Source organism: Salvelinus alpinus, chromosome 9, assembly GCF_045679555.1.
Source record: "Salvelinus alpinus chromosome 9, SLU_Salpinus.1, whole genome shotgun sequence".
In the NCBI taxonomy this organism is placed as follows: Eukaryota; Metazoa; Chordata; class Actinopteri; order Salmoniformes; family Salmonidae; genus Salvelinus; species Salvelinus alpinus.
The window spans coordinates 42,661,097-42,679,204 of record NC_092094.1 but is presented as its reverse complement, the minus strand read 5'-3'; the positions used below and the strand labels follow the sequence as shown (position 1 = coordinate 42,679,204).

At 44.9% G+C, this 18,108-nt stretch overlaps 1 protein-coding gene across 8 annotated transcripts in view; it reads left to right on the top strand.

Moving 5' to 3' along the window:
- Nucleotides 1-18,108, top strand: part of akap13 (A-kinase anchoring protein 13) — a 102,572-nt gene that overhangs the window by 55,660 nt on the left and 28,804 nt on the right. For all 8 annotated transcript variants that reach the window (XM_071326258.1, XM_071326264.1, XM_071326261.1 and 5 more), the window contains exon 9: nucleotides 8,839-8,926. In XM_071326258.1, coding sequence (XP_071182359.1) covers nucleotides 8,839-8,926 — 88 coding nt within the window. The remainder of the gene's footprint in view (nucleotides 1-8,838; nucleotides 8,927-18,108) is intronic.

The following is an 18,108-nucleotide window of genomic DNA, read 5'->3' as shown; positions in this document are numbered from 1 at the left end:
AGTCATATTTTCAGCATCTCTTCACCACCACTTTGAGCATCTCTCTGTACCTTAGCTTGGTGGGACTGGGAACAGCGCTGTAATTCCAGTGGAATGTGGCATGTGGGCTCTGGGTTGGTGAATATATATATATATATTTATTTACTGGTAAGGAAGGACACTGTATCTATCTGAGAGAGCCCAGACCAAAGCAGAGCATGTTGGAGCGCTTGGACAGAGTAGAGTGGCCTGTGGATTTGAGGTTTGTGATAAGAGGCCAGGCTGCATCTCTGGGGCCAGGCGTCAGGCTCTATCTTTGGGCATGGGACCTGGGAATTCTCCCCTCTGCTCTCCATCATCTCTGGGTGTCAGAACCCAGGCCAGACTAGTTTTGGACAGGCATGAGGCTGGACTAGATTCGGATGGCTTCAATACAGAGGGGAAGAGATCTGCTTAAGAGATGACTTCTTCCTAAAGGATGTCATTATGCACAGGTTTGTTATATTTCAAAGGGAATAGACAAGATGGTCCATATTAGATGGCCCTATTGCAATTCCATCCCAAAAATGAAGATGAATTGTGGTCAGATCAAATCTCCCCTTCCTTAGCCTTGGTCCTCCCTCTCAGGCTGTGTGTTGTGTTCCCTGAAGGGCGAGGAGGGCAGAGTGAACTTGGTGACAGATAGACCAGGGTAGAGCGTCTTTCGAGTCCAACTCCTGGGAGAAAACATGTCTGAAATGTTTTTCTCCAGTTATGTCTCTGCTTCAGAATAACTCCACCTATTCCAAGGGCGTGTATTGATTGTTTGGGCCTAAATTAAGCTTGGCAGTGTTGTTGTTTCTGTCTGCACTGTAAGTACTGTAGCAAAGCACTTAAATGTAGCTCTCTCCAAGGACATTCCTCTCCCTTGCTGTGCCTCTGAGTCATGCCAGACATTGGCTGTCACTGTGGAAAGTGCAAGTCTGAAGTCTGCCATTCGTTATATTGGGTTTATTTTCACCAGGGACTTCCTTCTCAACCCACATGTATCCATTTATAGCTGATCATCTCCTTTTCCCAGGCAGCGCAGGAGACTGATCTACTAGGCAGCGCAGGAGACTGATCTACTAGGCAGCGCAGGAGACTGATCTACTAGGCAGCGCAGGAGACTGATCTACTAGGCAGCGCAGGAGACTGATCTACTAGGCAGCGCAGGAGACTGATCTACTAGGCAGCGCAGGAGACTGATCTACTAGGCAGCGCAGGAGACTGATCTACTAGGCAGCGCAGGAGACTGATCTACTAGGCAGCGCAGGAGACTGATCTACTAGGCAGCGCAGGAGACTGATCTACTAGGCAGCGCAGGAGACTGATCTACTAGGCAGCGCAGGAGACTGATCTACTAGGCAGCGCAGGAGACTGATCTACTAGGCAGCGCAGGAGACTGATCTACTAGGTAGCGCAGGAGACTGATCTACTAGGCAGCGCAGGAGACTGATCTACTAGGTAGCGCAGGAGACTGATCTACTAGGCAGCGCAGGAGACTGATCTACTAGGTAGCGCAGGAGACTGATCTACTAGGCAGCGCAGGAGACTGATCTACTAGGCAGCGCAGGAGACTGATCTACTAGGCAGCGCAGGAGACTGATCTACTAGGCAGCGCATGAGACTGATCTACTATACAGCGCAGGAGACTGATCTACTAGGCAGCGCAGGAGACTGATCTACTAGGCAGCGCATGAGACTGATCTACTATACAGCGCAGGAGACTGATCTACTTGGCAGCGCAGGAGACTGATCTACTAGGCAGCGCAGGAGACTGATCTACTAGGCAGCGCAGGAGACTGATCTACTAGGCAGCGCAGGAGACTGATCTACTAGGCAGCGCAGGAGACTGATCTACTAGGCAGCGCAGGAGACTGGAGACTGATCTACTAGACAGCGCAGGAGACGGATCTACTAGGCAGCGCAGGAGACGGATCTACTAGGCAGCGCAGGAGACGGATCTACTAGGCAGCGCAGGAGACTGATCTACTAGGCAGCGCAGGGGACTGAACTACTAGGCAGCGCAGGAGACTGGAGACTGATCTACTAGGCAGCGCAGGAGACGGATCTACTAGGCAGCGCAGGAGACTGATCTACTAGGCAGCGCAGGAGACTGGAGACTGATCTACTAGGCAGCGCAGGAGACTGGAGACTGATCTACTAGGCAGCGCAGGAGACTGGAGACTGATCTACTAGGCAGCGCAGGAGACTGGAGACTGATCTACTAGGCAGCGCAGGAGACTGGAGACTGATCTACTAGGCAGCGCAGGAGACAGATCTACTAGGCAGCGCAGGAGACAGGAGACTGATCTACTAGGCAGCGCAGGAGACTGGAGACTGATCTACTAGACAGCGCAGGAGACTGGAGACTGATCTACTAGGCAGCGCAGGAGACAGGAGACTGATCTACTAGACAGCGCAGGAGACTGGAGACTGATCTACTAGGCAGCGCAGGAGACAGGAGACTGATCTACTAGGCAGCGCAGGAGACTGATCTACAATATAAATGCATGCGCTCATCTACGTTTGTACCAGTGACAATTGTAGAATAGAATAAAATAGATTCGAACAAAAACAAACTATTATCCATTGTTGGATAAGAAGGGAAATGTGTCCATACCTGAACATGTTGTGTACGATATGTACACGTGTTCTATATTGTACGTTACATGTGTTTGTCTGGTGTGTGTGTCTGCTGGGCTTCTGGAGGATAAGAGTGTAGTGTTCTCCCTCCGCCCAGCGCTGCAGGGCACACAGAGGCGGCTCAGTGCTGCACTGGGCTGTAGGCAGGCCCATCAATGAGGCCTTGTGCATTGTCCACTAGCCACTTTAAGACTGTACAGAACCCTGGTAAAGAAGCCCCCTGCCCCCACATTCTACTAGTGGGGGAAAGACAATTAACCACAAGCCTGGGGAAATCCACATGTTTTCACATTCCCTACAGAGGAGAAACATGTACACATAGACTTTGTTCTCTCACCCACTCCTTCTCTTTCCCACTCCTCCCTCTCTCTCTCTCTCTCTCTCTCTCTTACGCACACATAACAAAAATGCGTATGGTCTTTAATGAGTTTAATGCTTTTAAATATAATGAACTTTTACAAGACTCAATCAGTTCTGCCATCAAGTCAGTTGTCACTAATAATGAACGTCAGTGCACTTGTCTTTATTGCTCAAGAAAGCAGTGGAATTACTCCATAACTTAATCGTCAAGTCATAAATCAAAGTAACCAATGGATCCTTTGTTCAGGGTTTCTTAATAGTTCCATTGTACTGTCTGTTTTATTCTCCGGCCACTCTGTCTGCTAAACCGTTTAGTCCAGACAGATAACTGACTGACTGATATATTTCCACTATAACAAAAAGATCCCAACCTTCTTGAGCTTTCCTTTCTTGGTGGTGGAAACCAAATAGACAATGAACTAGAATTTTCTACTTCATCATGTTTGACCCCGTAACCTACAAGTCTGTCCTTTTTGAGAATGTACTGTATGGTGTCTGTTTGAGCCTTCGGAGCGGAGATATACTGAGCTACCTCTGAGGTTTATGTGTTCTGTATTCGATATCTCTTGATTACCGTCACTCTGAAAATTAGCACAAACTAATTGCAAAATCACGTGTACGCTGTTAGCTAAATGCTAACGAGATTAAAAACAAACATTGCAAAGACAGGCAAATCCATCTCATAAAGTTATATATAAGCGTAGCTTGTAGCTACCGAATGTAATTTTCGGTGAGTGGGGACATTTACAAGCGAAAGTGAAATTGTGCAAAGTATGCTTTTCTGAAGGAAAAAAACACGAAGAAAGCACAGGGAAAAAATGGCAACTGTAGAGAGAACTGATCCAGAGGTCTTTGACTTCTGGCAGAAAGCCATTATAAGACATCTGATGGCAAACATTTAGTTGTGAATTGCATACAGCACAATTGTAACTTCATCACCTTCTGCGCTCTGCACAAGAGACTCGCCAATAGATATAGAACGCTATGGACGTTCTCCCGTTGTGCTAACGCTAACGCTTTCTCCCGTTGTGCTAATGCTTTCTCCCGTTGTGCTAACGTGTTCTCCAGTTGTGCTAACGCTTTCTCCCGTTGTGCTAACGCTTTCTCCCGTTGTGCTAATGCTTTCTCCCGTTGTGCTAACGTGTTCTCCAGTTGTGCTAACGCTTTCTCCCGTTGTGCTAACGTGTTCTCCAGTTGTGCTAACGCTTTCTCCCGTTGTGCTAATGCTTTCTCCCGTTGTGCTAACGTGTTCTCCAGTTGTGCTAACGCTTTCTCCCGTTGTGCTAATGCTTTCTCCCGTTGTGCTAATGCTTTCTCCCGTTGTGCTAACGTGTTCTCCAGTTGTGCTAATGCTTTCTCCCGTTGTGCTAATGCTTTCTCCCGTTGTGCTAACGTGTTCTCCAGTTGTGCTAACGCTTTCTCCCGTTGTGCTAACGTGTTCTCCAGTTGTGCTAATACTAATGCTTTCTCCCGTTGTGCTATTTACAAACAAACACGTGACTGGCTCAACTGGGGAACTACAGTAAGCTTCATAATATTTGTGACAGGTGAAATGAAGAACGAAATCTGCTTTATCTCCTAAGAAATTGCACAAGTTGACTGCTGTTAATAACTTAAAAAGTAGCTACAAATATTCAAATGTTTTTAAAACTTAAAATAAATAGTTTTGACGCTATTTACATTTTTCCAAATAACCCGGTATACGGTATATACAGTGGTCCCGTGTGGCTCAGTTGGTAGAGCATGGCGCTTGCAACGCCAGGGTTGTGGGTTCATTCCCCACGGGGGGACCAGGATGAATATGTATGAACTTTCCAATTTGTAAGTCGCTCTGGATAAGAGCGTCTGCTAAATGACTTAAATGTAAAATGTAAATGTATACCTCCCCAAGCCTAGTCAACACTAAGGCCATCTATAGGTGATAAAGGAATGGTAAAGGCCTTAAAGTATCCTCTGTTTTGTGATAAACTATACTTATGTCCTGACGTGGGTAATCTGTAAGTGATAAAAACATGTTAAGGAGAATACAAGATCTGACTGTAGGCCATCTGTAAGTGATAAAAACATGTTGAGATGTGACCGTGGGTGGTCTGTCTATCTGACCATGGGTTGTGTATTGTGATAAAGCCATTGTGTGGTCTGAGAGGACAGTATCTCTAGGTCACTTGTCCTTATTGTCCCCCTGGTCTGGTTCTGAGCAGCAGCAGCTGTGTGATTGGACGGACACAGAGAGGGGCGACGCCCACACACCCTTGTGTCACGACACTGAGACCCTGTCCCTCTGAGCAGGGGCGGAACAATAAGGCCCTGTATCAGCAGCCGTGTGTGTGTGAGGGGAGAATTTCCTGGATACACACACACAAACACCTCAACATACACACACACACACACACACACACACATGCAGTCACACTTGCATGCACGAGTACATTCGCATATGCACTAATGTAAACACACTCGCACACACACACGCAAGCAGGCACACACACATTTATTACAAACACACGTACATGAACACATGTACAAGGCATGGGGAGATTGGCTCTGTAGTTGGCGACCTGATCACATGATGAATGGTCTGCCAATGGGTGTGATGTCTGGGGCTGATGATGGATGATGAGGAACAGACGGTGAGCTGTATGAATCTACTCTCTGTCCTCATGGAAGTCTCCATGGCCAAGTTCTCAATAAACCCCTCCCTGGAGAAGTGTAAATGTTGTTGTTAGAGAAGTGTCGTTGTTGTAGTTAGAGAAGTGTCGTTGTTGTAGTTAGAGAAGTGTAGTTGTTGTAGTTAGAGAAGTGTAAATGTTGTTGTTAGAGAAGTGTAAATGTTGTTGTTAGAGAAGTGTAAATGTTGTTGTAGTTAGAGAAGTGTCGTTGTTGTAGTTGGAGAAGTGTCGTTGTTGTAATTAGAGAAGTGTAGTTGTTGTAGTTAGAGAAGTGTAAATGTTGTTGTTAGAGAAGTGTCGTTGTTGTAGTTGGAGAAGTGTAGTTGTTGTAGTTAGAGAAGTGTCGTTCTTGTAGTTAGAGAAGTGTAAACGTTGTTGTTAGAGAAGTGTCGTTGTTGTAGTTGGAGAAGTGTCGTTGTTGTAATTAGAGAAGTGTCGTTGTTGTAATTAGAGAAGTGTCGTTGTTGTAGTTAGAGAAGTGTCATTGTTGTAGTTGGAGAAGTGTCGTTGTTGTAATTAGAGAAGTGTCGTTGTTGTAATTAGAGAAGTGTCGTTGTTGTAGTTGGAGAAGTGTAGTTGGAGAAGTGACGTTGTTGTTGTTAGAGAAGTGTCGTTGTTGTAGTTAGAGAAGTGTCGTTGTTGTAGTTGGAGAAGTGTCGTTGTTGTAGTTGGAGAAGTGTCGTTGTTGTACTTAGAGAAGTGTAGTTGTTGTTGTACTTAGAGAAGTGTAGTTGTTGTTGTACTTAGAGAAGTGTAGTTGTTGTTGTACTTAGAGAAGTGTAGTTGTTGGAGAAGTGTAGTTGTTGTAGTTGGAGAAGTGTAGTTGTTGTAGTTGGAGAAGTGTCGTTGTTGTAGTTGGAGAAGTGTCGTTGTTGTAGTTGGAGAAGTGTCGTTGTTGTAGTTGGAGAAGTGTCGTTGTTGTAGTTGGAGAAGTGTCGTTGTTGTAGTTAGAGAAGTGTCGTTGTTGTAGTTGGAGAAGTGTCGTTGTTGTAGTTGGAGAAGTGTCGTTGTTGTACTTAGAGAAGTGTAGTTGTTGTTGTACTTAGAGAAGTGTAGTTGTTGTTGTACTTAGAGAAGTGTAGTTGTTGTTGTACTTAGAGAAGTGTAGTTGTTGGAGAAGTGTAGTTGTTGTAGTTGGAGAAGTGTAGTTGTTGTAGTTGGAGAAGTGTAGTTGTTGTAGTTGGAGAAGTGTCGTTGTTGTAGTTGGAGAAGTGTCGTTGTTGTAGTTGGAGAAGTGTCGTTGTTGTAGTTGGAGAAGTGTCGTTGTTGTAGTTAGAGAAGTGTCGTTGTTGTAATTAGAGAAGTGTCGTTGTTGTAGTTGGAGAAGTGTAGTTGGAGAAGTGTCGTTGTTGTAGTTAGAGAAGTGTCGTTGTTGTAGTTGGAGAAGTGTCGTTGTTGTAGTTGGAGAAGTGTCGTTGTTGTAGTTGGAGAAGTGTCGTTGTTGTAGTTAGAGAAGTGTGGTTGTTGTAGTTAGAGAAGTGCGGTTGTTGTAGTTAGAGAAGTGCGGTTGTTGTAGTTAGAGAAGTGCGGCTGTTGTTGTTAGAGAAGTGCGGCTGTTGTTGTTAGAGAGGTGTAGCTGTTGTAGTTAGAGAGGTGTAGTTGTTGTAGTTAGAGAGGTGTAGTTGTTGTAGTTACCATATTTTAACTCTTGAAATCTTCAACTAATGTATTTTGGTTTTAATAAGGGCATCTACTAGAAAAAGTAATAGTTCTTCTCTGTTCACTCTCTTTGTTTTAATCTGAGGGTTGGGTGGTGTTCTTCCTCCTCCATTCTGTTCTTACTGCCATCTGAACAGTGAACACTGATCATGAGGCGGCAGGTAGCCCAGCGGTCAGAGAGGCGAGCCAGCAACCTGAGGGTTGCCAGTTTGAATCCTGGGTCCGCCTAGATGCCATTGCCTGCTGTTGTACCCTTGAGCAAGGCACTTAAGCCCCCACAACAACCGCTCCCTGGGTGCCCAGTGTGGCCTAGAGCCTCAGACTGCTAGCAGCTGTCAGTTGAATGTCAATCAGGCCTGATGTTTACATGTGGGCAGAATTCCTCTCCGACTCCCGGTCCAAATTCCCAGCAGCAGCACGTATGGTAAGCAGCAGCTAGAGCTCAACACAGCCAGTTCCAGACAGAGAGAGAGCCTACTGAAGGCTGACTGTAGCAGATCTGGGCCCAGGGGATAGGCCAGATGTGGGCCTATTGAGTCAGATCGAGGCACAGTCCCAATGTTTATGGTCTTTCATTCACTTGATTAGATTCTCTCTACCTGTAGGAATGTATTTTCTTCTCCTATGCAAAGCTGTGTTCTGTGGTAGGTCTTCTGTGTTCTGTGGTAGGTCTGCTGTGTTCTGTGGTAGGTCTGCTGTGTTCTGTGGTAGGTCTGCTGTGTTCTGTGGTAGGTCTTGTATGGTAGGTCTTCTGTGTTCTGTGGTAGGTCTTCTGTGTTCTGTGGTAGGTTTTCTGTGGTAGGTTTTCTGTGGTAGGTCTTCTGTGGTCTACATTTACATTACATTTAAGTCATTTAGCAGACGCTCTTATCCAGAGCGACTTACAAATTGGAAAGTTCATACATATTCATCCTGGTCCCCCCGTGGGGAATGAACCCACAACCCTGGCGTTGCAAGCGCCATGCTCTACCAACTGAGCCACACGGGACCACAGCGGTCAGAGAGGCGAGCCAGCAACCTGAGGGTTGCCAGTTTGAATCCTGGGTCCGCCTAGATGCCATTGCCTGCTGTTGTACCCTTGAGCAAGGCACTTAAGCCCCCACAACAACCGCTCCCTGGGTGCCCAGTGTGGCCTAGAGCCTCAGACTGCTAGCAGCTGTCAGCTGAATGTCAATCAGGCCTGATGTTTGTTCTGTGGTAGGTCTTCTGTGTTCTGTGGTAGGTTTGGGTCTTCCAAAGTAAAGGCCATCAATATTAATGTCCTGAGACTAATACTGTTGTATATCTGTCTGACTGTTCTATAACACCAACCTGCCAAGACAGCATGGTTGAGAATAATAGGAATTCTTCTCGGATTCTTAGGTTTTTGAAGATAAAAAAATACTGTGTATATTCAGTAGTAATTTTGTTTCTCCACCCAAAAAATATGCTTACCGCTACTTTACTAAAGACATCTGTTGTATAAGTTCGGTCTTGTTGATCCCAAATGTGTTTTTGTTTCTAGATCCACAGAGAGAAGGAGACATTCTACCCTGTCCAGCCCTGCACTGATCCTACATTACAGGTGAAGACCACCATAACAGAATCCACAGGTAAGTCAAAATATGATGATGAAAAAAGGTGCTATCTAGAACCTAAAAGGGTTCTTCGGCTTTCTCAATAGGAGCACCCTTTGAAGAACCATTTTATGTTCTGTACCCTTGTGGTTCCAGGTAGAACCCTTTTGGGTTCCATTTGAACCCTTTCCACAGAGTATTCTACATGGAACCCCAAAGGGTTCAATCTGGAACCAAAAAGGGTTCTCCTATGGGGACAGCAGAGTAAAATAACTATTCAGAATAATTTGCATTGACCAATACCAGTGTTGCGTCAAAAAACAGAACACTCAAAACATGAGCACAATGGCAGCTCTTCCTTTAAAGAACTCCAGGCCTCAAGAGGGCAGATAACCCAAAAACACAGGTGGAACTAAAAAATTGAGCCAGGATTTCTGGAGGGACTACTTTTACATGCGCACCTGGCAGATAAGCATGGGTATAAAATGTTTGGTCCTCAACATACACACAGCTCATTGTTCAACCCTAAAGACGCAACTGGTATGTAATGTTTGGAATGATTTATTATGTTGCATCCAGTGCTTAGCACAATTTACATGTTTAACTCTGGTAGTGGTGACTTTTGTTGTGGATATTTTCTGACTGCAGAAGTAATTGCTAGAAGTGCTAGATTAAATTGTTTAAACTGTTACTTTATTCAAAGCCATGCTTTGTTGCTGTGTCATGCATTGTTTAGTGTAAAATAATGCATGTTTATTCTCTGTTTAAGGTTATCAACCTATTGCTATTCCTATTCCCTATTCCTTATTCCTCTGTCATTCAACTACTCTATTCAACAAATCAACTGTTTCAACATATTCAACAAATGGCATCAAAACCATAATAAAACACTGGAAAGGAATTGAGTTGTCCCTTTGCATCCTTCACGGGTTGAGCAAGCCGTTTTCAAGTTTGGGTAGAGCTGAAATAATTATAACACCTAGACAACTTGACAGTTGATAACCACCGTGGCAGTGAAGACAAAAGGATTAACGGCCTGAAGTCAGGAAAGCTGTCGTCGCAGAGAGGAGGATTGGCTTACATCTCAAAATGGCGGAGGAAACTCTTGGGAAAACAGTGAAGGAGCTGAAGCAAGAAAGAACTTTGGCTAAGAGTGCTTTTACCAAGCAAGCAAACTTCCTTAGCAGAGGTGCAAAACACATGACTAAGAACGAACTGCGAGAGGAGTTCAAGAAGCTCACGTCGGAGGCAAGGAAGGTCAGTGAGACAAATGATGAATACAGGGCTGGACTTCTGGCAGACATTGAAGCTGAAACCGATGAGGGTGAAGAAGCTGACCTGAGCAAGCAGCAGCAGACTGAACTTGAGAAGACATTCCAAGAATGCGAAGTACGATTGGATGAGGTCAGGGGGATAATCCAGTCCAACCTATGGCCTAGATACGGGGAGGACGAGGTGAAGTCTGCAATCAAAGAAGCTGAGACCGCCTGTGATGGAGTTGCTCAAATACCTGTTATTGCTGTAAATAGAGATGGCTTCGAGCTACGGTGGGATGGTGCGAAGGCACAAGTCCAAGATGCAATCACAAGCCTAGCAGAGTGGGAGATGTGGATTCCAGTAGCAGAAAAAGAACGGCTGGAAGCCAGAGTAAAGGATCTGAAAGCATTCAGAAACAACCTTGAAGCAAGGAGGGCAGGATTTCTCACAGCGCAAAGAATTGCAGAAGAGGATAAAGACAGAGGGAGAGTGCCGCAGATGAACGTGCCAGCGCCACAGCCGACACTGAGAATAAAACCAACCTGTTTACCCAGGTTCAGTGGGTATAAAAGGAATTTCCATCGATGGAGGAGAGACTGGGAGAGTCTACAGAAGCAGGGGGAACCAACAGGCTCAGTCGAAGTAAAGAAGATCCAACTCCTTGACAGTGTAGATGAGAGAATGTCCAGAGACCTCCGTTTGTCTACTTACAATACTGCTGAGGACATGTTCAGGGTGCTTGAGAACAGGTATGGAAACAAGTCTACAATTGCCTTGGAGATAATTGAGGACCTGGAGAAAATTCCTGCTTTAAGAGCAAATCAGCCAAGGAAAGTTATTGACATGATCCAAACTATAGAGAAGGCACTGGATGATCTCACAGAGCTTGGAGGCACAGGAGCCATCAACAACCCTCTAGTGATCAAATCCATAGAAAGCAAGTTACCTGACAACATCAAGCGAGATTGGCTTGTCTTCATGGTTAACCCGAGGAATAATGTCACGCCGGACAATCACTTTGAAAACCTTCTTAAATTCCTGAAAACACAGGAGGAAATTCTTGAAAAATTAGAGCAGCTGGGAGTGAGTGAAAAGCCAGCAAAGAAATATGCTTGTGTGGAAAGAAAATATGCGTCCACACGTTCCACAAGGAAAGGCGGCTGTGTTGTCTGTGGAGATGAAATGCATAGAGAAAATATCTTCTTTTGCAAGCGTTTCAAAGAACTGAAGCCTGTGGAAAGGTTGGATGCTGTAGAAAAGCTGGGGGCCTGCAAGAGGTGCTTGGTCTGTCATGGAGAAGATGATGAATGCAAAGACACTTACCTGTGCAGGAAAAGAGACTGTAAGAAAGACCATCATTTCTTTCTTTGTCTGAAGGGAGATTTCAAGAGGAGTGACTCAGACAGAAGACAATCCAATGTGAGAAGGTATACGCTTACAGAGGAGCAGGAGGAATTTGTATCTAAGCTCTCCCCAGAGATGGCAGGGAAATTCAAGAAAGCATTCACCAACATCACTGCGAAAACAACCTGTGTCGAAAAGAATCAGCTGGGAGTGACTGAGTCAAGTGCAGTAGAAGAATTGCCAGTTATTCTAATGCTGCTCAAGGTAACTGCCAATGCAGGACAAAAAATTGGAACCCTGATCGACTTGGCATCGGACACAAACTACATCACTCACAGAGCTGCCAGAAGATTAAATCTTCGAAGTGAAAAGATCACTTTAGTCGTTCATGGAGTCGGAGGAATGGCCATGAAGGTTAGAACCAGAAGATATCTCCTCAGAGTGAGGGTCAAAACGCGCATAGGCACGGAAAGAGCTCATGAGCTTATCTGCTATGGTTTGAATGAAATTGCCAACATCCACAGAGTCATCAAACCTGAGCAACTCAAGAAGTTCTTCCCAGAAGTCAATCTAGCAGATCTGAGTAGACCGGAGAGTATTGAGCTACTGATAAGCCACCGCGAAGGAAGACTTGCTCCGCAAAGAGTGAAGGTGATTGGAGACCTTGTCTTGTGGGAAGGCCCGCTAGGAAAGACTGTTGGTGGAGCACATCCAGATCTGTTTGAAGAAGTGGATATAGCCGCACACAGGTCTGAAACACACTTTGCTCGATCCATGAGAGCAACCGCTGTCAAGTATCAAGAGATAGCTAAGCTGTTCACAGCTGAAACCAAAGGCACAGTTGCTCGCAGAGAGTTCTTGGATTGGTGGAAATGGGACAGCATTGGAGCAGCTTGCGACCCAAAGTGTGGAGGATGCCGGTGTGGAAACTGTCAACCAGGAGGCAAAGAAATGACTCTGAGTGAGGAAAGAGAGCTGGAGCTCATAAGGAAAGGCCTCACCTACATCAAAGCAGATGCTCACAGTGATGAACCCCACTGGGACACAAAATACCCCTGGATTCAAGATCCAAGTTCCCTTCCTGACAACAGGAGTGGGGTGGAAGCCACCTTCTTGAGAACAGAAAAGCAACTCAAAAAAGAGCCAGAGTGGAGAATAGCATACACAGCTCAAGTCCATGAAATGGTGGAGAGAAGAGCAGCGAAGAAACTCACCAAAGAGCTCATTGCCAGCTGGAAGGGGCCAGTATGGTATGTCAGCTACTTGGCGGCAAACCCGCACTCTCTCACAACACCTGTGCGACTGGTATGGAACAGCAGCCAGAAGTTTAGAGGGGTCAGCATGAATGACCTTCTACTGAAAGGGCCTGATGTCCTCAATCCCATCCGAGCAGTACTACTCAGGTTCAGGAGAGGCGTCCATGCTGCCCTCGGCGACATTAAGAAAATGTACAATTCTATGTGGTTGGAAGACCTGGAGATGCACCTCCACAGATTTCTCTGGAGAGACACTGAGGAGGAAGAGATTGAAGAGTATGCGATCACCAGAGTCAACATTGGCGATCGACCAGCAGGGTGCATTGCGCAATTGGCTATGAGAGAGACAAGCAAACTGCCCATGTTTGCTCACCTGGAGGAGGAACGTAGGATCCTTGAAGAGGATACCTATGTCGATGACATCCTGACTTCCCATAATGACTTGCAAAAGCTAAACCAGAACACCAAAAGTGTTGAAGAGATCCTGAAGGCAGGCGGCTTCGTCTTCAAGCCCTGGGTCCGGTCAGATCAAAGTGGGAGGCAGGAGATCGTACCAAGAGAACAAGGAGCGCAGTCAAGCACAGCACTCATTCTCCCAAACCAAATGAGGGAAGGAGACAATAAAGCCCTTGGAGTTGGATACCTTGTTGAGGAGGATAAACTGTACCTCATGACTTCAATCAATTTCTCAAAGAGGAAAAAGAAAATGAGTCGGCCAGAATCTCCTTGATGAAGAGGTGAGAGGGAAAACTCCAAACCCACTGACGAGAAGAGAACTGCTGAGCCAGGTAGCTAGCTTGTATGACCCAATAGGCCTCGTCACACCTGCCAAACAAAAGGGCGCCATTCTTGTCAGAAAGGCGTTTCAGGAAGGAGGCCTGAACAGTGCTGAAATCATAACAAGAGGGGCAGCCCCAGAAGACCTCCAGGAAGATTCCATGTGGCAGGATGGACCAGCATTCCTGAGGCAACCTGTGAAAGAGTGGCCACATAAGTCAGCCAAAGAAATCGCTGCGTATGCCAAGGAAGGCATAAACAAACTTCGAAGGAAAGCTTTCTCGGCAGCACTGACCAGAGCGCAGGTCAAGAGAAACCAGAGTGATGCACAGCGAAATAACCCAGATGAACCCAAGACTCGGATCCGAAGATCACCAGCCGGCTCTCCGGTAACCAAACTGATTGACATCAGGAAATTCAGCAGTCTGACCAGGCTGATCCGAGTCATTGCCTGGGTTTGGAGAGCCGCAACGAGATGGAAAGAAATGTTGACCAAGAATTCAGCCTCAGATAAACCAAAGTGGGAGGACGCTCTTTCAACAAACTGGAGGTCCAGAGCCAAACAAGCTGTACTCACTGTCGGGGAGTGTGAAGATGCACTAAGAGACTTGTTCCTTGCAGCTCAAGAAGGTATAACCTTTCAAGACACCACTCTCAACAGACTCGCTGTTTACAGAGATGAAGAGACTGGGCTCTTAGTTTGTGGAGGAAGGTTCCAGATATTTGATGAGGACGAAACTGCCGTACCAATTCTACCATATGAGGCATGGATATCCACTCTCCTAGCTCAAGAGGCCCATGGTGCAAACCATGAAAAAATAGCAGGCACACTCCTCCGGATGAGGAAGAAAGCCTGGGTGATAAAAGGCCGGAAGCTGGCTAAAAAGAGAGTTGACAACTGTGTGGTGTGCAGAAAGGCCAGGGCCAGAAAGTGCCAACAGATCATGAGTGACCTTCCCTCCGAGCGGATAACACCAGCCAGACCATTTGAGTACACAACGGTGGACTTATTTGGACCGTATGAAGTCAAGGACGAGGTGAAAAAGAAAACCAAGCTCAAGGTGTGGGGTATTGTCTTCTGTTGCATGGTATCCAGAGCTATCCAAACAGAAGTTGACCGGTTCTGGAGGAAGTGGAGTCAGTTAGCTGGGCCCAATCTATTCGTGAGGAGTAAATGGCACACAACACATAGGAATGTGGCTGTTGGAGATGTTGTCTGGCTGGCTGACCAAAATTCCTGGAGGGGTCACTACAAACTGGCCAGAGTCATCAGTGTCAACATTGACAAGAAGGGCATCGTCAGAGATGTGCATGTCAGAACTTTTCCCAGCTAACCCAGTCCCAACTGTGAAGCCTGCTCAAGAGAAGTCAAAGAAACTCTCAACTAAAATACCTGCTACAGTTCTTCATAGGGATGTCAGACGCATCATTGTTTTACTTCCTGTTGAAGAAGGAAGAGCCTGATAGCTGAAATCGAACCTGCCCCAACATCGAGGTTCGTGTGACCTCCTTGGGTTCAAGAACCAGGAGGTCAAGTGGGAGGTGTTGCGTCAAAAAACAGAACACTCAAAACATGAGCACAATGGCAGCTCTTCCTTTAAAGAACTCCAGGCCTCAAGAGGGCAGATAACACAGGTGGAACTAAAAAATTGAGCCAGGATTTCTGGAGGGACTACTTTTACATGCGCACCTGGCAGATAAGCATGGGTATAAAATGTTTGGTCCTCAACATACACACAGCTCATTGTTCAACCCTAAAGACGCAACTGGTATGTAATGTTTGGAATGATTTATTATGTTGCATCCAGTGCTTAGCACAATTTACATGTTTAACTCTGGTAGTGGTGACTTTTGTTGTGGATATTTTCTGACTGCAGAAGTAATTGCTAGAAGTGCTAGATTAAATTGTTTAAACTGTTACTTTATTCAAAGCCATGCTTTGTTGCTGTGTCATGCATTGTTTAGTGTAAAATAATGCATGTTTATTCTCTGTTTAAGGTTATCAACCTATTGCTATCCCTATTCCTATTCCCTATTCCTTATTCCTCTGTCATTCAACTACTCTATTCAACAAATCAACTGTTTCAACATATTCAACAAATGGCATCAAAACCATAATAAAACACTGGAAAGGAATTGAGTTGTCCCTTTGCATCCTTCACGGGTTGAGCAAGCCGTTTTCAAGTTTGGGTAGAGCTGAAATAATTATAACACCTAGACAACTTGACAACCAGGCATGGCAGGCATGGCATGGCCAATGCTGAGTTTATTTCTGCCAGGCAGTCAGTTATCATACAGGTTATATGAGATAGAGAAGAGCAGAAATGAAGATTAGGAGGGTTGTCAGGGGTATGGAGGTCCTTGCTTAGATCATGGAAGAGCACTTGTCAGAATATATTTTGATTTCTGGAAGATCTCAGTTGGAAAGACCAGGTTGTAACTTAATTTCAGAGGATTGAGATGTACTGTAGAGAAGAGAGCAGCGCTCTGTAAGAGTAGTGAAAGGCTTAAAATGGTAAGGTCATTGATTCAGATAAGATGGGGATGGCATGGACCTGCTTTCATCTGAACTTCTATCCCTACTGTACCATGTGTCCCCATAGTATCAATCAATGTATCTCGTACATGTAGACTAGGTTAGCATGTTGTGCAACCTACCACCTTTGATGTCTGAAGAAGATAGTGTTCACATCTGTGCAGAGATCAGTTTGAAGAAAATACCTTATGTCATAGGAATTAGACTAGTGTTCACATCTGTGCAGAGATCAGTTGCCATCATAGCTTAAAAAGGTATCCACATCACTGCATTGTCCTTAGCATCTCTGTATCTTTGTCCCCTCCCTTTGAGATGCTTCCAGTCCCACCGTTCTAGTTGCTAGGCCAAACAATGACAAAACAGCAACCCACTCATAAACAATAAAATCCTTCTTGTCAAAATAAAAAAAGAGCTTATCATTTTTTCTGCATCTGACGTCATCAACATCATACCCAAGAGGATCGCAACTATCAATGCAACACAGCTTTGCAGCACGTTTTTCTTCCTGATCATGTGAAAGGAAGACAGGGAAAAATGTTAGACTCCAGCCACCCAAGCCATAGACTGTTCTCTCTGCTGCCGCACAGCAAGCGATACCGGTGCATCAAGTCTGACACCAACAGGCCCCTGAACAGCTTCTATCCCTAACTTAATAGCTAACAAAATGGCTACACGGACAATTTGAGTTGACCCTATTTTTCACTGTCTTTATGCAGTCAAACTCCATGTGACCGTTTAGTCACGGTAATAAGGCTTCTCCAAGCTCTGATGCTGCATTAGTAGCCTACCAAACTTGCTAACTGCCTGGTACTCAGCACTCTATTGTCCCTCTAATCACTCTGATATCAATGCAAATGTAATCAGAAAATCTAATCAAACACTTCATGAGAGCCCATGAGCTCATGTTGCGCAAGGTTTCTGTCGGCTGTGCAATTGCGTGAGAAAACAGAGTGATGGCCTCTACTAAAAATAGGAAAATCCCATCAGCTTTCTATAGGCTAGATTTATTTCTCAACTTTCCTAATATTAAGCACATTGCTTCTCTTTACAACAGGAGTGTAGCCTACCTGGCTGGCATGAAAATTAACCACAGGAAAAGCGTCCTCCATTCGCTATTTAAGTGCATAGATTACATTTATGTTTCCGCTGCTCCTGTTTCGATACAGGTGAATGATAATGGTCCATTCTAAATCATAAAAAAATGTCACACATATATTATTTAGTATATGTAAAGACAAGATTAAATCAATAATAGTTTGATGGGTGACAATATTAGCCTATCAATTGTGAATTATATATTATCACTTATGAATGATGCCCAGCATAAGAAACAATGCCTTTTTTTGCGACTTTTTCTAATCATAGTCACACACCTCATGTAGCCTAGCCCATAGGCCTATACGTTTTGATAAGGTTTGTATCTAAAGTAACTAAAGTGGCCAAATAACTTCTTAAAATGAAGCCTAAAAGAGCCTAACTGGCATTTATAAGCAGCGCATGAGTTAAGTTTGGGGAAGATCATTTTCACCATTAAAATGCACCTTTTATAATAAAAGCATTACAAGAATAATCGCATTTGCGGTCACTTTTGATAATGGTGTTTTCCTGCTAATGGAACATTCGCGCTTATAGCCTACTACCATATGCGCATTGCTGCGCTTATAATGTGAAGAAATAGTCTAATAGTTTATCAACATTTTAAGCTAAACGTTCTGATATGTTGCGTCAGCTACATTGCGTAAAAAAAATGTTTGGGATGCTCGTGGTTGTATTAATTTGGGATCTATCGCATCCCATAACTGTCCCAGACTATGTTTTTAATATTTGTTTCTCTCAGAGAACAGAATAGGTTGATTTTTGTGCTATGGGGGATAGTAGATTGACATAGGCTAGTGCTTTTGCTGTTCGTTAGGCCTACTCATCTTGTTGGCTGACGAAAGTAAATGTGGACAGTTCTTCCAATTTCTTCAATATGCGCCTCAGAATTGGATTAGGATGCGCTCAGTTGCGTAACCGATGTGTCTGTCTTCACTTGTAGCCTGTGAGAA